The following is a 21,739-nucleotide window of genomic DNA, read 5'->3' as shown; positions in this document are numbered from 1 at the left end:
ATGAATAGACAAATAATAAGAAACCCTTACTTGGAATTTGACAGAATGAAAATCAAATCAGTACTCCTTCTATTTATGCCTCCAGGACAGGAGTTACGACACATAAACTGAAGCCTGGCAAACCCACAGTCTGCACCAGGCTGAGGTTGAGGAAACTTGAAGCGCACAGCTTTTGCACCATCACTAATGTACTGTACATTTTTTATTCCATCAGCTCTGATAACATGCTCAGGGTGCGGAAAAGCTAAAACAATAGTGGTATTTTAGCGAAACTGAGGCAATAACATACAGCAAAAGGAAAGACTATACTGTAACCATCCAAAAATTGCATCAGGGAACCCGATCCTCGAGAAGTGAATATTGTCAAACCCATAACATTTCAAAAAATAAAAAACCCCAGTCAATGAATATTATTAAAATTGAACTGGCTTAACAAACCTGATCCCCGGGTAAAGAAGCAATCCATTAAACTCAAGATATATTTTACTTTGCCGGATATTTCCTTTGTTTTCAAGTGTGATGCGGCTTTTCTATTAATATTCAAGGAAACATGTTCCCACTTTTTGAGCGAAGGAACTAAAACAAATCGGATAAAAAAATGATAAAAACAAAGTGCAGAAAGAATACAAATTGGAAATCTTCGAGTTGTGGTTTTCGTCATTTTATTTCTAACCCAATTTTTTTGGTCGCATTTACGTTCGAAAAATGGGAACATTTTTCCTTGAAACTTCGTCATATAGTGCTGCAGAAAAGAAGGGCTATCCTTCGGAACATATTTGTATTATTTCGTTATATTTTGTTATTTTCACGTCGTGATATTTATTTACTCAGATTGTAGTTCCTAAGTGTGTGACTTGAAAAAGGCTAGTTACCTGTTTTGGCGAAGAGCCGAGATATAACCTAGTTTCATTTTGTGTGAATGTTTTTGTATGAAATTCTCACACCTTTCCTGAACTTTGAAGAATAAACACCTTTGTTTGAAAATCTTTGCACTTTGTGAATTTAGATAGCGATAAGGGTTCCTGATTGAGACTGATTTTAGGACTTGGGTTCTAATTATTGGTTGCTGTGGTAAAAGTTGCCAAATTTGGTGTCTGGCGGCGGGATAAGATTCCTGAATTTGGAAAGGCATTGAACGGTGGATCTGGAATAGGGACAAAGTGTCTACTATTCCTGCAAGTGATCCTGTTTGAGGAGCTCCTGATTTGATGGTAACTAATTTAATCACGCTAGCGACATTTTGTTGTTTTGAACAATTTTAGTTTTCCGTTTAGGCTTTTGCGAAAAGTCTAAACCTAATCAATTAATTCACGTTACCGACATTTTGCTGTTTTTGCAACTTCAGTTTTTTCGGTTTCGGCTTTTAAGAAAAGTCTAAACCTAATTAATTAATTCATGTTACCGATATTTTCCTACTTTTTAGAACTGTATTTTTCCGTTTAGGCTTTTGAGAAAAGTCTAAACCTGATTAAGTAATTCACGTTACGACAATTTTGCTGTTTTTATAGCACTTCAGTTCTCCTTTTAGACTTTTGAGAAAGTCTATACTTTCCAGTTGATTAAATTGTGAAACCCGGCTACCAAATTTTACCATTTTCCTAATTGTCGACAAATTGGAGTGACATTTTGCCGGTAATTGAGGAGGTAAAGAAAGACAATATTTTCGTAAACATGGAGGACTAAAGTAGACCCTCTTAAACAGTTTAATTCTAAAACGGAACAGGTACATCAGTCAAATATAACAGAGGTCGTAGGTGGGACTGAGAGCCCGGAAGAGGAGATCAGTTGTCCTTACAAGAAGGGAGAACAAAATACTGTGAAGCTTTTGCCCGAGGCTATTTCTGAAACAGAAGATAGTATGGCAAGGACAGAGGAAGCGAGAGGAAAGGTAGGGATAGAAGTATTGCCAGAAGTTTCAGCAAGTATTCAGGTCTTAGGTAATAAGAATCTGATTCCAATGGACGCAGCGCAGTTTAATCAGCTTATGACATCGCACATGCAGCTTATGACAGCAATGTTTATTTTGAGCCCAAAACGATTCCTTTGGGAAGCCAGAAATCCAGCAGTGTCGATAAAATTCTATGAAAAAGATATTTGCTGCCACCTTTAGCCAGCAGTTCAGTAAGTGGGAAAGAAAGCGCTCAAGCTCGTCAGTAATGAATCGTCTTTTGACTGAGTAAGACCTGTTACGCGACAGCCACTTATTTGTTTATCCAGTTGCGGTTACAAGTTTATTCCGACCATAAACCATTCTGAATTGTGATTCTGATTTCTAACTTTTGATCGAGTGTTCAAATTATATTTATTCGTATCAATTTGGAACATTTAACGAAAAGGAATTGCTGCTGACCTATTGGCCTAAATTTCGATTTGCTCCGTGGATAAATATTTGTTGCCTAGAGAGATAAAGCGTTTCTAGTCTAATTATTTCTAAGATGGGACGTCGGCGTAAAGTCCAGCGTGCTGGAACTGGAGCAGTTTTAGATGTTTCGGCCGCTTCTAGTGAGGAGTCCCAGTCACCATTGTTAAAGTTGTCCGAAGATTTTGTTACGATGCTGGCAATCGTGAAAGAAAACAGATCTAAGTTAGACTCTATTGATGGACGTATGAGATCTCTGGAACAAAGGGTTATATTGGTGGAAAAAACGCAGCTTGAGTGTCACGCATCGGTTACGGAAGTTCAAGCCCGTGTAGTATCAGTTGAAAGCGAAACTGATAGCCTAAAAAACCAGATAAGCGTTATCACGAGTGAAGCGATGGCACTGAAGAAAAATAATATTGATCTGGAAAGTCGGTTAATGATGTGTGAATACCAGGTATCTGACAGTAACATTATTATTTGGAATTTGCCCTGTGACCGTAAAGATGACGCTAGTAAAGCGTTTAAGCAAGTATGTCTGTCTGGGCTTGAAGTAAGTGAAGTTCCCAAGTTTACAGTGCTACAAAACATGAAAGACCAGAAATTTTTCAAAGTTAAAATTTTTTCGCGGGAAAAAAAATTGATTTACTAAGAGTTAGCAAGAATTTGAAAGGGAAATCTGTGAGGAATCTGAAAGAGATTTATATCAGTGATGATGCCCCTCTTTCTGTCCGGGAGGCACGAAAAAGACTTTTTGAGAAGAAGGCTAAGCTAAAGGATATAGGTATTTCTGCTTGGGTGTCTAAAACTGTTGCACCTTTTCTTTATTTTGATCGTCCTAATCGTTCGCGAGCGAAATTCTGCCCTAGTGATATAATCCCGGAGCTTAATTCACCGCTCAGTGATAGCAATGCGCATCAGCGTAGTCAAGCGAGGGGAAGAGGTTTACGCGGTGGTGGAGGTAAAGAAGGAGTTTAATATAGGTCCCTATTTGATAATATGGTAATCTTGTGAACGGTTGGTTTGTAATCGTGTGAGTATTGTTTAGTGTCAGTTATGAAAAATAAAATAAGCGGTTGTTGCGTTTATTATTAACTTCATTAACTTATTCATTTTTTTTGTGCTAGTATGTATTCATTGTTTTTGTTATTTATATCCCCTATGTTGGCGATTCATTTTGTGTTATTATTTTTGTTCCATGTTTTCTTATCTTTTGTTTTCTTTCAGGATTTGTTGGTCTGGATTTTCTCGGTTCTTGGTCGTTTCACTCATGGTATGGTAAGGTTACTATTTTTCACATTCCAAATTCCGGTTTCCATCCCTTCGGATTGATTATTTTGATTGTCAAGTTTAGGTGGGGAACGGCTGGGTTTTTTTGAGAGTGCTTCGATGAAATTACATGATTTGGGGAGAGGGGTACTTCACAGAGATTTTGATGTGGGTGATTTTCATGAGGTTAATCCTGATTCCCGTTATAAGTTTCTGTGTGATTTGAGTTCTAATAGTTGTCAAAGTGAATTTAATATTTTTCATTTGAATTGTCAAGGGATTGGAAGTTCATACCAGTTTTTGATTGAGTTATGTCTGCAGTCAACCCCTCTTGTTTTAGCTTTAACGGAGACTTGGTTAAAGAATCATAATTCTTTTCTATTAGAGATTGGTAATTATAAGCTGTATATTCAAAATAGAGAGATGAATCAACATGGCAGTTTAGCAATTTAAGTGCGTAATGATTTTGAGGTTAAGGTGAGAGATGATATAAGAGTTAATCGAGAAATGGTGTTTGAAAGTATGGTGCTAGAATTACAGTGTCTTAATTTTAAGTGTTTTATGATCGTCGTTTATAGACCCCCTTCGTGTAATATAGATGAGTTTAGCTCAGTTTTAGAAGAGCAATTGGATAAATTAACAATTTCAACTAGACCTTGTTTTATTTGTGGTGATTTTAATTTGGATTTAAGAACAATGAATAGTAACCTTAGAGTTAGGGAGTATCTAAACACCATGCCAGGTTATGGACTACAGCCTTCTATTAATATATGTACAAGAGTGAGCCATGATTCTGCTACGTTGATTGATAACGTTTCCTTAAATACTGGATATAGTAGTGCGAGTGTTATTGTAAACGACGTTTCGGATCATTTAGGTCTGTTGGTATCTATTCCTTCTCTTTTGAACCGGCCAAGATCAGAGCGTTCTGAAGTACCGAAAAATTGTTTTCCTGTTATTAATGTGCCGAAGTTAAAAAATGAGCTTGGAGAAAAAAATTGTGATTTTTTATATAGTAATGATATGGACGTGAATGATAAATTTACACTTTTGTATTCGATGATTAAGGATACGGTAGTTGCTTGTAGTCAAGTTAAGAAGAAATGTAAATATTTGATCCGCCAAAAAAGCCTTGGGTTACGAAGAGTATTCTAGTTTCTCTCGCTAGGCGACAGTAATTGTATAAAAAGTCCGCATTAAGTAATAATATTAGCGATGCAAATATTTATAAGGCGTATAGTAATAAGTTGAATAGTATACTTCGTAAAGCTAAGTTAGATTACCTGAGGGATAGTTTTAAAAAAACGGAGGGTAACCCGAGAAAGACTTGGAATGTTATAAAATCTGTTATAAAACCGAATAAGCCAGAAATTGTTTGTAGTCTTGTTGATGGTGAAAATATTCGCCAAACTACTGAACGTATGTGCGAACACTTTTCTAGCGTAGGGAGCCGGTTAGCGTCGTCTGTTGAGCAGCATGCAGGTGATGGTGATTTTACTCAGTTTTTGCCTGAAAGTAGTGACGTTTCTATGTATTTGCGACCGGTTACTGATCAAGAATTGTGTGATGTGGTAAATGGTATGCGAAACAGTGCATCCGGGTCAAACTTTATTTCAACAAAAGTTTTTAAGTAAAGTTTTCCTGTGATATCACAACAAATTTTGTACCTGATTAATGCTAGTTTTAAATTTGGTATATATCCGGAGTGTCTTAAAAGTGCCAGAGTAATACCTTTATTTAAAGGGGGTGATAGGAAGAACGTTAATCATTATCGACCGATATCCCTCCTTTCTGTTATATCTAGGCTAGTTGAAAAACTTTTTAATTCTAGAGTATCTGAGTTTTTGGAGAATATTTCCTTTTTCCATTCTAATCAGTTCGGTTTTCGTAAGGGGATGTCTACAGAACAGGCAGTTTTATTTTTGACAACGTTTGTGCATGATGCTTTGGACCAAGTTTTTAAGGCGGCGTCTATTTTTTTAGATATTTTTAAAGCGTTCGATTGAGTTGACCATGAAATTTTAATTGTGAAGCTTGAAAATCGCGGAATTAGAGGAAATGTGTTTAAGTTGTTTTAAACTTTTTTGAGAGGTACGACCCAGTGCATAGAAAGTTCCAATGTGAGATCTGGCAAAAGAATGGTTGATTATGGTCTTCCACCGGGTTCTGTTTTAGGTCCGCTTTTATTCTTGGTTTATATTAACGACTTACGATTTTCTGTTTTGGATTTGTTAGATAGTGCACATTCTAATTGTAGGGTGATTATTCCTAGTTTTGCAGATGATACCCATTTTACTGCCGCAGCAAAGACTGAATCTGATTTAATAGAGATAATGAGAAGAGGTATGTTAGGTATAGATAAGTGGATGAGAGTGAATAAGCTTTTGTTAAACCATAGTAAATCAGGTTTTATTATGTATGGTAGATCATCAAATTTTTACCCTTGGATTGTTGATATGCAAATTGAGAATTATGTAATTAAGCGTACAAATACTATACGATACCTTGGTGTTATTGTGGATGAATGCCTTAGTTTTAAAAATCATGTTTCTTTTATTAGTAGTAAGATCCCAAGAAATGTTGGAATGATGAGAAAGTAAAAAAATATTTTCCAAATTTCTGTTTTGAGATTGATTTATTTTTCGTTAGTTCACCCGTATTTAGTATATTGCGTGAGTATATGGTCTAGCACATTTTCAGTGCATTTGCAGCAGTTACGTGTGATACAAAATATGGCACTGCGAGTGTTGTCTGGAAATAATCGGAGAAAGTCGGTGAGATCCCAATATGTACAGTTAAATATTATCCCTGTGTCAGGTCTTGGAAAATTTTACCATGGGTTATTTATGTTTAAATATTTTTCTAATTTGGTTCCCAAGTGTTTTTTAAATGTATTTATTTCTGGTGATGATGTACACAATTATCCTACTCGTCATTCTATAGATATACGGACACCTCAAGTTGCTAGAACTAGATCACTATTTTCAATACGTCATGTGGGGCCAGTTGTCTGGAATAATTTGCCTGTTTCTTTAAAAAGGTCAGCGAATTTATGCGAGTTCCGTGGATACCTTAAAACCCTTTGTCTCCATAGATATGATTTTGTTTAAAGAGTGGTATAGTTGAGTCACTCTCAGGTTTGCCCGGAACCCGTTTTTTCCTATATATTTCCTATATATTTTTTTTTTTTTTTTGTTTATTTATTATTTATGGGATGGCGGAGGGAAATTTTGGAGTATGTGAAGTATTGATAATTGGTTATTGCGACCAGGAGCCGAGTGAGTGTAGGATTTTCATTTTTTCTTCTTTTCTTTCTTTTTCTTTCTTTCTTCTTTTTCTCTTTTTTTTTCTCTCTAGTATGTTATTATAGTGTTAATTTTAAGAGGGTAAATGCTTCCGAACAAGCGTTAGCTTATGGAAGGTCATTTGTTTTTTTTTGTGTTGTGTTGTTTTTGGAATAAACCCTTATCTAATCTAAATCTAATCTAAAAAAAATGAACGCCCCAACAACTTGGTGGGTCAACCTGCGGCAAATCAGCAGCAGTCTACAGTAATATAAGCAACAATTAGGCCCAAGCTAATGAAGCTGACAGATAGTGGCGACATAGACTCATTTTTAAGCACGTTTGAGAGCACTACGACGGCAAGTGGCTGGCCTAGGGAACAGTGGGCTACACAGCTGTGTCCAGTTCTATCCGGTCCCGCATTGGAGACAATGCCAAGTTTATCGGCAGATACATTTACTGATTTTGATGCGGTTAAGACAGCAATACTTGAGAAGTATTCTGTCACAAATGAGACGTATCACATACGCTTCCAAAGTGGAAGAAAAGAAGAAAAGGAGTCCCACGGAGAATTCGGAAGGAAGCTGGCAACCAAATTCAGTCAATGACTCAGTCTAACATTGCTGAGAGCGCAGGCAGAGAACCTGGCGACAACAAACACCCGGCCACCCAGAGTGGTTGTACCATTAAAGGAAGTAGAGGAAATTTTTGAGCTTTTACAGGTGGAACAGTTTACGGAGGCAGTACAGTACCACCTGCCCCTTCGTGAGAGGCAGTTTAAAATTCTTAAGGAAGCTGTTTCTTTTGCTGAAGCTAGTACTCTAACTCGTAAAACAACGAAAGATTGTTTGAAGACGGGTGGCGAAAACAGAGATCCGCGTCCGGGCAAGGAAGGAAGGAAACAGAGCAGTTTTGACAGCAAGCGTAAAGGAGGGGAGAGCAGTTTTGACGGCAAGCGTAAAGGAGGGGAGAGCAGTGATCAAGCGAGAGCTGAGACCAAGGAAGGAAGCTGGTGCGAGAGTCACCGAGGAGGAAATAGGAGAGCCTGCTTTGTGTGATGACACATCACACTTTGCGAAGAACTGTCCGAGGAAAAAGCAGCAGCCAGAAAATACGCGACAGGGTTTCCCGGCTGAGAGCCAGAAAATGCCTGATCACCAGGAGTCGGCAGGGGCAGCGGCAATGCTTCATGGCAAAGTGGAAGAAAGGAATATTGAAATGTTGTTGGACAGTGGAGCGGACATAACAGTTCTGCACTCGGAGTTGGTACCAGAAGAGTCATGGTGCTGGGAGGAGCCTAGAAGCTTAGGATGTGACATGGCGACACATACAGATAACGTACGGCAGTAGTGGACGTATGGTGAAACAAGCAGATGGTTTGCTTGTTGAACTTCCAGTGAAGGTAGCAGTCTCGGATTGGATCCCAAAGAAGTTCCTGGTAGGGAGAAATTTTCCAGAATTTTCGAGGCTGGTAGATTCTGAAGTTGATGTGTTTGTGACAAAGAGAGCCAGAGCAAGCAACCTGGCTGAGGTACAAACGGATATTTCGGAGGCAAGACAGTTTGACTTTGACGACTCAAAATTTTCTGGAAGAGGAAAAGCACGGAAGAGTCGGGTGCAGAATCGTAGAGAAAGGAAGGCCGCTTCTCAGAGAAAGTCAGACGGAGAGGAGGCTCCAACGAAACCTGAACAGAAAGGGAAAGGTTTTGCTGAGTTACAGAGGATGGATGAGACCTTGCAAGAATTCTGGGTGGGGGCTAAGGCCAAACCTACAGAGGCAAAAAATTTCACTGTAAGGGATGACATCCTTTACCGAGTAGTCAAGGATGAATATTGGGACGAGCAGAAGTGGCAATTAGTGGTTCCTTCAGCCTACAGAACAGACGTGCATAAAACTGGTCCATAGTTCACCTATGGGAGGGAATATGGGAAGGCAACGAACTACCGACAGGATTCTAGAAAGATTCTTTTGACCGAATGTTTATCTGGACGTAGCAAAACATTGCTAACAGTGTCATGACAGCCAGATGACAGCAAGAAAACGCCATATAGAGAAGGTGCCATTACAGCCACTCCCGATCATTGAAACTCCTTTCCATAAAATAGAAATGGACCTGGTGGGACCTCAAGAGCGTAGTAAAATTGGTTTCAAGTGGGCCCTAGTGATAAGCAACTATGAAACCAGATATCTCGAGGCTATACCGCTTCGCTCGACCCATTCACAGAAGATAGCTGACAAATTGATCAAATTTTTCTCCCTAGTTGGGATACCTTCTGAGATTCTGACCAACAATGGAAGTAACCTCATCTCCCAAGCGATACAGAAACTGTACGTGGCCCTTGGTATTAAACCCCTTTGTACCAGTGTTTACCACCCGCAGACGGATGGATTGGTTGAGAAGCTAAATAGGACCATAGTGCAGACGCTAAGAAAATTTGTCAGAGACGAGCCGAAGAAGTGGGATCAATATCTTCCATATCTTTTGTTTGCCTACAGGGAGACTAAACAGGCTTCGACAGGTTTCCCACCACACCATTCGAGCTGATCTATGGGCATCAGGTCAGAGGGCCACTAGATGTGTTACAAGAGGAGTTGGAGGAGAAAAAGAAAGGTATTTCTGAATCGGTAATCAGTTACCTGGTCAATATGCGGGAACGCCATAGCAAATAGACCGAGATTGCACATCAAAACTTATTGACAAGTCAGGAACGACAGAAGACCTGGTATGATCACAACCAGAAACCTAGAGAGTTTGAAGCGGGAGAGGAAGTGCTGGTCCTTTTACCGTGTGGAAATTGCAAACTTGAGGTACAGTGGCAAGGCCCATACAAGATCCGAATGTGTGGATTACTTAGGGGAATTTCCCGAGCAGGGAATGAGGTCAAAGCCTCTGGGCGCAAACCTTCTTAGAAAGTGCCACAGGGCAAATCCAAACGAAATCTTATTTATTTAAGCAAACAACTGTGCGGACATAAATCTAAAAGGGATGACGGATTACAAGGGTCCAGGAAATGACGGAGACTTCGAAGTAGCCCTTCAGACATCCATAAATGGAATTTTGAGTCATGGTCAGAGAAGGGAATTGGTCAAAATCTTGAAAAGATACAGAACCACCCTCTCGGACAGACCTGGGAAAACTGATCTCGTGATGCATGAGATCGGTACAGGCAGTAATCCACCGGTGCGGAAAAAACCCTATTGAGTTTCAGCAGCGAAACGGCACCTGGTAGAAACCGAAATGGCTAAGATGCTGCAAGAAGGAATCATAAGACCGTCAGAGAGTGATTATGCGTCACCGATAGTACTAGTACCAAAGGCACATGGGACGGTGCGGTTTTGTGCCGACTATCGGGAATTAAATAAAATTTCAAGGCAGAATTGTTACGCATTACCTCGCCCGGATGAGATCCTTGAGGGACTGGGAACGGCTAAATTCATCAGCAAGCTAGACTTAACCCGAGTATATTGTCAGATAAAAATGCACCCTAATAGCATACACAAGACAGCATTTGTGACGCCAAAGGTTCATTACGAGTTTCTCGTAATGCCATTCGGGATTCAAGGAGCAAATGGACGATTCTAAAAGCTCATGGATCGTATTCTCAGATATTTGAAATTCTGTCGCTGCTACATCGACGATATTGTGATCTTCAGTGTCACTTTCGTGGACCACCTACGACATATCGAAATGGTGCTACAGAGATTGCAGTCAGCAGGGCTGACAGTCAATCCAAGGAAGTGCAGGTTCGGGGATACAGAAGCAGATTTTTTGGGACATACAGTAGGAGGTAGAGTTGTTGACGAGCAAGGTCCAGAGGATCGTCTATTATCCAAGACCTATCTCGAAAAAGGACGTTCGAGCATTTATGGGACTAGTTGGATACTATGGTCACTTTATCCAGAATTTTGCAGCTTTGGCCAAACCACTCCGTCAGATGACGACCAAAAAGGCCCCTGAGGTAGTCGAGAGAACTCCCAATGCAGAACTGGCGTTTGAGTCTCTGACGGAGGCGTTGAGTTCAGCCCCGGTTTTGAGAAATCCAAACTGTATTGAGCCCATCATGCTACAAACGGACGCGAGCGGCAAAGGACTGGGGGCAGTCTTGACCCAACGGGCTAACGGGGAGGAACATCCTATTGGAGAAACTAACACCCGCTGAGAGTCGATACTCCACGATCGAGACGGAGGCGATAGCAATAAAATGGGCTATATTCAAGTTCCACTACTTCCTGGCGGGTCGGCATTTTTCTGTCGAAACTAACCATGACGCGTTACGATGGCTTCGTGAGATGTGGAATCAGAACGAAAAATTAGGTCGGTGGATTATCGCCCTACAAGCATATGATTTCACCTTTAGTAGCCGTCCAGGGGTTGAGAACGCCAATGCTGACGCCCTGTCAAGATATCAAGAATAGGTGACCCCTCCTCGTTTTTTAAATGCTGTATATAAATTTTTCGTTGCAGGATCCAGAACGAATCGTCGTCGCGGATAATATAGATCTGCTGGAGCACATGTATGCATTCACCTACGGCGAAGTAAGCCGGTTAGAAATGGCAGACGGCACATTACAGTATTACGTAGAACTGGCGGCGTTTGAAATGATGGATCCAAGTGGCGCGAAATAGGCATGGGATTAGCAAGGAATCTTAAGAAGGTTCTTCAACGATCAACTTCCCCAAATCGTCATGCCCTTGGGATTTTTCCATTAGTGCCTAATCTTGGAGTGGCACATCAGACAAGATGGTTTTCACAGGTCCGATAAAGAGGTGGCTGATCGTATTTTACCGGAATACTTTTGGCCCGGGTTACTTACAGATATAAAAAAATACAGAAAGAATTGTAACCATTGTCAGGCAGTCGGGTTGAGACGGGGTCAGTCTATAGTCGCACGTGTGTCACAGGGTTAAGCCAAAGTGGCGCCTCTCTTGTAAATAGTGCTCAAAGTGACCCTTCCTCTTTTCTCGTCGTAAATAAAGCCTCTAAGGAAGAACTCATGAAACAATGCTGAAGGGGAAGGGATGTGATGGTTTATCATTTATCTTTTCTTTTTGTTATTTTCACGTCGTGATATTTATTTTCTCAGATTGTAGTTCCTAAGTGTGTGACTTGAAAAAGGCTAATTACCTATTTTGAAGGAGAGCCGAGATATAAGCTACTTTCGTTTTGTATGAATGTTTTTGTATGAAATTCTCAGACCTTTCCTGAACTTTGAAGAATAAACAATTCTGTTTAAAAATCTTTGCACTTTGTGAATTTAGATAGCGATAAGGGTTCTTGATTGAGACCAATTTTAGGACTTGGGTTCTAATTATTGGTTGCTGTGGTAAAAGCTGCCACAGTTGCAAATTTCAACGCTCAATTTGTCTAACCATTCATGAGCTTTCAGATAAACATAGAATAGGCATGCGGGTGGGCTTAAGAATTAATCTTTAATCTGCCTTCATTTAAAATAAGCCTGAATAAGGGTGCTGCGGTCTGATACCTCCCTTATTATTGCGGACAAATTTTTCTGACATTTAAATTTAAAGCTTCATTTAACTAAACTGATTTAAGCCATATTTCTTAAAATCATATATAGTGTTGAGTAAGTGCGCATCAGCTATTATAGAGGAGGGGCTATGGGTAATTTTGTAAGCGGGAGATTCAGATGCCTCAAAGAGTACTATATAATGCCCAAACATATTAACTCACATTGAGTCTTCAAATAAATATAAAATGACTTTTGGGGAAGGGAGGTAAAAATTAATACACAATCCCTCGTTCCCGGGAATATTTTTGGTCTACTCCTTTATTATTGGTGCGGGGGGGGGGGGAGCAATAATAGCAGCAGGCGAAACCAGGAGCTTTGATTTCAGCGATTTTAATAGGTAATATTTCTCTTTTCCGTTTTGTATACAACGTTCCAATGCACTCAATATATGTGCATGATGCATTTAAACATTCAAGAACCCTACTACCCAGGTCACAATGGCTTTAGCCTCATACAAGAAGAAAAGTCTCACAGAACTTCCATCCAAATGGGCAATAATATCACTCTCAATTACCCGAGATTTTGCAGTAAAACAATTAATAAGAGCTTTTTCAGCAAAAACTACTGTTCATCAAAAATTTTGACTAAATATTCAAATTTTGAAAAAAATTAAAAATAATTACAGTCTAGCATTTGAATTCTTAAGCAGAAAAACTGAAAAAGCGGGACTTTACTAATCTATTTACAATTACTGATATATACAATTCAACATAAAGAAATCGGAGGTTTATGGGGCTGGTGGCCCTTCTTGTATCTTAGTTAGGCCTGAGCTTGATTCGAAAAACAATCAGAAATTCAACAAAGTTATTTTAATTGAAAGTAAGGAACAGCGCTAAAATTTAAAACAAACTGAAATTATTTCGCATTTGAGGGGGGGGGCATCCCCTCCTCCAACCATCGCTCTTTACACTAAAGTTAGACTTATTGTTCAAACTCTTTAAGAAAGATTGATGGAACCCAAGGTCCGTTGAATTGGAATAAGCAGGTTTTTACAAAGCCTTAAAAAACTTGAGCGTAACAACTGTGGGCTAAGGAGGGGGCAGCTCCCCACATATTCTGAATTATTTCTGTTTGTTTTTTTAAGTTTTAATGTTGCTCCTTGCAGCTAAGAAAAATTATTTTTAATTTTGATGATTTCAAAAGAAGACGGGAGAGTGAAAGAGTAAAGGACTGTAGACAGTTACAAGGGCTAGTCCAGGTAAGAGAATAGTGAATTTGTTTCTTTGCTTCTGTTTTTGTGGTTCTAATGTACACTTTCTCGAAAGAATGAAATACTTATGCTCTTTACTATTTTGTGCATTCTTGTATTAGACTGATTGAAATGAATTAATTTACAATAACAAGGGCAAAAAAGAAAGACACATGAATGATAACCCTTCATTTATTACTAGAAGAACTAACCTTAAAATGAAATGTTAAAATTGTCCCTATTGTCCCTTGGAATAACATAAATTTTATTACCTGAAATTTCACTTTTGGGCATTTCAAGCTCCCCCCCCCCCACCTCCTCTTCCCTGCCCAACAATATTCTTAGGGGTGAACATACCAAAACAGTGACCAACAAAAATTGCGATAAGAGTCACTCAACGGAAATGTTAGTTCAAGACTATATTTCAAGTAGCAAAAGATGCTCTGCAAAAGATACAAGAGATAAACTGCCATTATCAGCCATATTGTGTCAAATAGGTCCAAGTGTCATCAGATGAATGAATTAGCTATTTGGTTGAACCATTGAAAAACCTTTTAAAATCTACTAGTTTCCAAGGACGCACTTCCAATTGGGGGTAAGTTTCTTTTAAGGGGTGTCATCATCCAGTCTCTAATTTTCTTCATACACAAATAAACAGGAAAAAATATATTTTTGACGCTTTTTTACATCGTTATAAATTCAATTAAATAAAAAAACAAACAAGTTTTATCAACTGAAAGTAATGAGCAACATTAAAACTTAAAACGAACAGATATTATTACACATATGACGGGGGTTGTCCTCTTCAATACCTCAATCTTTACGCTAAAGTTGGATTTTTTGTTCCAATTATTTAAGAATGACTCCTGAAACACATAGCCCGTTTTATTAGAATAATAAGCTTTTTTTAAAGTTCTGAAAAAAAAAATTTGCGTCAAAAACGAGGCATTGAGGAGGGGGCAACCCCCCGCCTTATACCTAATAATTTCTGTTTGTTTTAAGTTTTAATGTTGCTCCTTACTTTCAGTCGAAAAAACTTGTATTTTTAAATTTAACTTCTGATAGTTTTTAAAACAATGCTTATAGATCCAGCTAGATCCAGCTCTCCATGGAAAATTGCCTTCCCCACGAAAAATTCCTTCATGGATAGATCCTCCCACATACTCCATCCTCCTCCCCCCAAAAAATATCTGTACGCTCTCCAATAGCAAATACTATATGTGAACAATGGGCAAACTTCGTAGCTTGCAGCCCTTCCCCGGGGGGCTGTAGGGGTCAAGTCGTCCTCAAAGACAAAGTTATTAGTTCTTTCAAATCTGCTGAACAAAATGGTTATCCCAAAATTTTTATCAGACAACTTTGGGAAAAAAGGGACGTGTGAGGGGGGCTAGCTGCCCTCCAATATTTTTGGTCACTGAAAAAGGGCAATAGAACTTTTGATTTCCGATCAAATGAGCCCTCTCCCAATCTACTAGGATCACTGGTTCGATAAGATCAGCCCTAAAAAAAAAGGTGTGCGTGTAACTGAACCCCAAGCAACTGAACGCCTGTAACTGAACCACCGTGTAACTGAACCACCGTGCAACTGAACCCCCGTATAACCAAACTCCCGTGCAACTGAACCCTCGTGTAACTGAACCACCGGGCAACTGAACCCCATTTAACTAACCCTCGTGTAACTAAACCCCCGTGCAACTCAACCCCATTTAACTGAACCCCCATGTAAAGCAACCCTCGTGTAACTGAACCCCTGGGTAACTGAACTCCCGTGCAAATGAACCACCGCACAATTTGACCACTGTGCAACTGAACCACCATGCAACTGAACCACCGTGCAACTGAACCACCGTGCAACTGAACCGTCGTGTAACTGAACCCTCGTGCAACTCAACCACCGTACCTACATCGGGTAAAACACAAGTTAGAATCTTTACATGTTCAACCTTGTTGGAATTGTTTGTTTCTTAAATTCATGATATAAACGCCTGTCAAAAGTATTCACGAAAAAGCTTTGTTTTATTTTTGCAAAAGAAAAAGAAGATCCGATGTCACAAACCATTAAAGCTGATTTATTACTCTATTTTTCAGATGAATCAGATCTTTTGGACGTTAAGTAATAAACATATGTGTTGAAAATATTTGACCTTTGTCAATCTAGATAAAAAATTTTGATCAGATGTCTTTGAGAAGATTGCAACTAAAAAGGACATGGGAGGGGGACTGTTTGCACTCCGAATTTTTTTCAACATTTCTTCAACATGCCCTGAAGGTTTTAACTTCATACTCTCGGGCTTATACCTTTAGCTGTTTTTAATTCTTTGCAGATACAATGCCTTTTAAAACTGGATGCACATAGTACCTCTTGATTTAGTTGAAGATCCTCCTAAATATTCTCCGAACAATGTAAATTGTTCGAACAAGCCATTGTAAATGTTCCTGGTATTTCCTTTTCACAACCAATAAAGGAATAAATGCTTTTTGATTTTGTTTGGCATTCTTCTTGACATTTCCCTAAGGTTTGACTTTAGTGCTGCATGCTTTTTTTCATTTATAGGATCAAACATGCCATCTTTTCTTCATAAGAAAAACTTATATGTTAACAACAGGCAACTTGTATAACTTACAGCCCTTGCACCAGAGGCTGAGGGTTGTAAACAATAGTTATTTAACTATGGCATACTTATTTAACCTTTGAACTGTTTTAAATAAAATGACCGTCTCAAAATTTAGATCGGATGTATTTTGGAAAAAAATAGGGTTGGGTGGAAGCCCTCCGATCACTTTTAATCTAAAAAAGTGCACTAGAAATTATGATTTCCAATCAAATGAGCCCCCACCCCCAAATTTCATACACAAATTTTTTCTACAAAAACCTTGTGTCTTAGCAAGGAGCAACTAGCTCAAACTTACAGCCCTTGCCCCAGATGGTGCTGGTGGGGTTGTTAACCCAAAAGGCATGGTTATTTGACCTTTAGACTACTTTGAAGAAAATGTTTATTTTTATTTTGATCGAATGTATTTGGGGGGGGGGATGTCGGTTAAGAGTGAAAGGCTGATTGTCCTCTGATTCTTCAAAATTGAACTTGAACTCTCAATTTCAAATCGAATGAGCCTCCTTCCAAGTTTTTACGACCATCCCTTCTATGAAAACCTTAAATTTTACCTATTGGTAAATTGCAATAACATACAGATTGCTGATACAGGCGTATCAGCAATTTTTTTTGGAACGGCATAGCGTATCAAGATGAAACTTCTGGGACATCTACCTGCTACTACTGCTAATAATACTGCTGCTACTACTGTTGCTACTACTACTAATTCAACACTATTATTACTACTGCTGCCCCTACTACGATCTTTACTACTATTAAACTAGCACTATTAAGACTACGCATATCAAGTTGAAAATTTGATAGAATGGGGTATTTGACACTAGTGTGCATGCAGATTTTCAAAATGGCGTATCACAAAAAGGGATTTGTGTATTAAGTTGGAACTTTCAGAGAGTGCTTAAAAGTAAAGTCAATTCACCAAAAGGAAATATGTGCACGCTCAGGCCTGGATTTACCACTAGGTCCCTAGGCCCGGATCTAGGGCCGTATAATTCCAGGGGGAGCAATAAATTATCACTGAGTAATTTTTTCTTGACAAAAACTGGACCGATGTGATTTATCGTCGCCAAGTGCACTCTGCCGCCACGCTGCCTATTCACAGAAAAGTGACTTTAAAACGACACAGGAATTCCGTGGTAATTTATAAACTGTAAGATTTCTCCCAAGAATGGTGGCTAAGAGTTCAGTATTACTCCTCTGTTTCATCACTTTTTGCTTACAGTTGGGTTCCTGTTAATTGCTTCCATTTGCCCCGAATTTTTGGGAATAGCCCCGAAAATCTTGCAAAAACGGAGCGGCCAAAACGCTTGGTTCTTAAGTGTCAAAGCTTTAAATCCGGCCCTGTGCACGCTAATCCTAATGCTACTACTATTTTAATTACATTTACTACTATTGCTAGTGCAACAATTACTATTACTAGTTCGACTGCTACTTCTATTGCAACCGTTTGTAAACTAAAAGTATTAAGATGAAAATTAAGGAGCTACATAAACATATATGTTATCAAAAGAATATATCGGCAATGGGATGGCTACGGCTAATTGTATTAAATTGAAGCATCTAGAACTTGATGAGAGGAATCTTCAGCTGACCAAAAGGCAATATGTTAATACTACTGCTGCTACTAGCACTAGTGCTATTACTATTAATACTATTACTAGGACTACCATTACAGCTGTACCTAACGGTAATAAACGGTATGAAGGTAGAATTTTCAGGGAATAATGAGGGTGGAAGGGGAACTGAATCAAATTACGTCATCTGTATACAGGTTTTCAAAAGGGCGCATCAGCAATATCCTAGGGACAGTTTGGTGTGTTGAAAAAATGTTGAAGAAAATAAAAGGTGCTATGTGCATACTGCTACTAATTTTACTACTGCTACTACGCAAGCTAAGGGTATTAAGGTGAAGCTGTCAAGGAATATGTCGGCGGATATTGAACTGAATCAAATTGACTATGTTTATGCACCTTCTCAAAAGGGTTACACAGCAATATCTCAAGAACGGCTCCCATTAATAAGTTAGACTTTTCTGGATTAGTTGTGGATGGGGGACTTCGAACTAAGGAAAAGTTCAAAGTTTGCAATAAAACCAAAACAAACCCTTTATTGGGCCATGCTTTTGGTGATAGGCCCAATCCAGAAGGTTTCATTCAATTTAGAGGGTTTAGGGGCTACACTGATGAGTAATACAAATTAGAAACCGCAAATGAAGCGAGAAATATATTTTGAGCTTTTAATCGGCCTTAGTTCAAACTTATTTTTAGGCCTTGGCTTAGGTTCAGGATTTGATTTAAATGAGGGTTGGGTTAAAGGAGGCTTGAGTTAATTGGGCGTTGGTTAGAACGGGGGTTCAGCATGTAACTCTATAGCCCCTTTTTTTGTTTTCCCCAAAACCCCCTTTAACTTCTGTTCGTTTTGGGTTTCTTTTTTTTTTTTTGTAATTTCTGATCATTTTGGGTTTGAAATATTATAGAAATTCATTTATGCTAGTCTTTGGTTTAACATGGCTCTTTATTTTTATTAAATAAAAAAAACAAGTTTTTTTTAACTGAAAGTAAGGAACGACGTTAAAACTTAAAATTAACAGAAATTATTCCGTATATGAATGGGGCTGTCCCCTTCTCAACGCCTCGCTCTTTCCGCTAAAGTTTTTTATGGTTTGAAAAAAAAGAGTTGTGAGAAAGTCAAACTTTAGCGTAAAGAGCGTGACGTCGAGGAGGGGACATCCCCTTTCACATACGGAATAATATCTGTTCGTTTTAAGTTTTAACGTCGTTCCTTACTTTCGGTTAAAATTTTTTTTTTATTTAATTTTTGAACGTTTTTGAATTATTGCAGGTTTTGATCTTGGGTCACCGTACATGAATAGTTAAAACAAAATTTGCACATTAATTTACTTTTATTTGGTTAAATGGCTTTCTCGAAACTTGTTTAATTTTATTTACGAACGTTTTTATTAGTAATAAATATACGTAACTTACGAATTAACTTATGTAACGAACTTATATATTCATGTATTTTTAATACGTATATTAAGGGGTTCGCACCCTAGTCAATACCTTGCTCTTTAAGCTAAAGTTCGAATTTTGTTCCAATTCCTTAAAAATGACCGCTTAATCACAAAGGCTGTTAATTAGAATAAATAGCTCTTATGAAAGTACTAAAAAATCTTTGGCTTAAAGAGCAAGGTATTGACTAGGGGGTGAACCCAATCATATATGTAATATTTTCTGTTCGTTTTAAGTTTTGATGTAGCTTCTGTTGCAGTTGAAAAACTTGTTTTTTTTATATTTAATTTCTGATCTTTTTTTAAATAATGCTGGGAAATCCGGCGTCCCCTTCATAGCAATGTCCCTTCCCCCATGAAAACTTCCTTCATGGAAAGATCCTCCCAAAGAAACTTATATATTTGAAATCAGCATTAAAATTTGATTCTTTTGATGTATCTATTGGTATCAAAATACCGTTTTCTAGAGTTTCGGTTACCATTGAGCCGGGTCGCTCCTTACTTACCGTACGTTACCACGAACTGTTTGATTTGAAAAACTGTTTTTCGAAAGAATCTTTTTAATTAATTTACAGAAAGCGCAACAAAAAGTGATTTTTTTTTTATCTAAATTCTCAAAGTTCCGATATTTTCAGCACAGATTTTTATTACTCATCGTTCAGGAAAGGCCTGATACATCTACGTAAGAAAAAAAAAAAAATCAAACCAAAAGTTCCCAAACACAAAGAGAAAGTAGCTTTTGTGTCAGCTCCACCGAAGCAGGTAATTAACCTTTTTCAAACCAAACGATGAACAACCACGAGCGTAGAAAATACCACAAAATGAAAACAACAAAATAAGTAAAGTGGTAAAAAAATTTACAGTATGTAGACGGTGAGAGCCACCGTTTACCCCCCCCCCCCCCCACAAAAAAACATCCTTTAGGGAAAATACCCCGCGGAAAATAACATTTCACGGAAAATACCCCCCCCCCCAGAAAATACATACCCTTGGAAAATCTCCCCCCCCCCCTCCAAAAAAAAATACCTCTCGCGGTTGGTTAGTTCTCCAATCACTTTCAGCTTATAAAAAAAAACACTAGAAATGCCTGGAGACTATCAAACAATTTTACCTCAATCCTCCTCTCGTCTCTCCCTTAGAGCTAATTCTGTATTTATGTGAAGGCTGAATGAGAGCTGAGATGTTTTGGCATCAAAATGCACCCTTTGAGGTATCTCCCTCTCTTTCTAGCTACAAAAAAAATCAGATAACCCCATTGCAGAGGTTTCAGTTCCTTTTTAATTTTTTTTTTATTTGTCTATTGCTTACAGATAGTATTTGTCATTGTGAAACATACGGAAATTTTTTGTTGGGGGGTTTTCTGGAGGATCTTTCATGAGAAGAAAGTATTTGCACGGAGGCAAAGGGGGGCAAGATTTACACATAAATTCCTCTTTTCCACTTCCCTTGGAACTTCTCAATTAAACTAAAAAATAACAGGACTCAAAGAAGTTTTTTTAATTTTTAAAAACCATAATTGCCGCGAGGGGGGTATTTTCCAGGCGATAAGGTTTCCGTGGGGGGAGGAGGGGAAATTTGCCGCGGGGGCGGGGGGTAAACGCTTAGACCGTTAGAAATTGACAGGGTGAAGGGAACTCCCATTAACAGACATAAAAAAGAGAAATAAACCTGTGTTTAAGAGTTTATGACGTCCGATTTTCTTTGTTTTTGTGACAACAAAACAGAGCATTTTTATAAATCATCTTGACAGTAATTTATATAAAGGAAATATGTAATTTATATGATTTATATTATGTAATATGTAATTTATATGTAATATGTAACATGTAACATGTAACAAGGTAGGTATGTAATATGTAACAAGGTTGAAAATGTAAAGATTCTAATTTGTGATTTGCCCTATTTAAGTACGATGGTTGAGTTGCACGAGGGTATATAGGCTGAGGGACATGGCCCAAAGATTAGGATTGGCAAAAATAACCAATCCTAATTTCTGTTTAACTGAATCAACTTAATTTCTCTATTGCCCCTTAGAGTAACATAAATTTTATTACCTGAAATTTCACTTTTGGGCATTTCAAGCTCCCCCCCCCCCACCTCCTCTTCCTTGCCCAACAATATTCTTAAAGGTGAACATACCAAAACAGTGACCAACAAAAATTGCGATAAGAGTCACTCAACGGAAATGTTAGTTCAAAACTATATTTCAAGTAGCAAAAGATACTCTGCAAAAGATATAAGTAAAACACTAAGTATACGCTCCTTGCTTACAGTTCGTTACAACGAACTGTTTGAAAGAGCATATATTTACATTGCTGTCATTATGATGGGAAAAGGTTGCTGCCCTCCTACCGAGTCAAAATAGTTTAAAGTTTTGATCCAAACGTTTGGGTAAATAAAACATTTTTAAACATCAACGCACCATATTCACTGCATTCTGACAAGTTTTCCTGTAAAGTGCAAGTTAAACTTTAGCACAGTTT

The 21,739-nt window shown here is 38.4% G+C and overlaps 1 protein-coding gene across 1 annotated transcript in view; it reads right to left on the bottom strand.

The window, feature by feature from the left end:
- LOC148956649 (uncharacterized) overlaps window positions 1-21,739 on the bottom strand; it is a 121,307-nt gene that overhangs the window by 48,393 nt on the left and 51,175 nt on the right. The window contains exon 5 of the mRNA XM_089086457.1: window positions 31-244. Within this exon, the coding sequence (XP_088942583.1) occupies window positions 31-244 (214 nt within the window). The remainder of the gene's footprint in view (window positions 1-30; window positions 245-21,739) is intronic.

Source organism: Artemia sp. Qi Xiang Cuo, chromosome 1, assembly GCF_049724085.1.
Source record: "Artemia sp. Qi Xiang Cuo chromosome 1, ASM4972408v1, whole genome shotgun sequence".
Lineage (NCBI taxonomy): Eukaryota > Metazoa > Arthropoda > Branchiopoda > Anostraca > Artemiidae > Artemia > Artemia sp. Qi Xiang Cuo.
The sequence above is the reverse complement of the archived record's forward strand: the minus strand, read 5'-3'. Positions and strand labels throughout refer to the sequence as shown.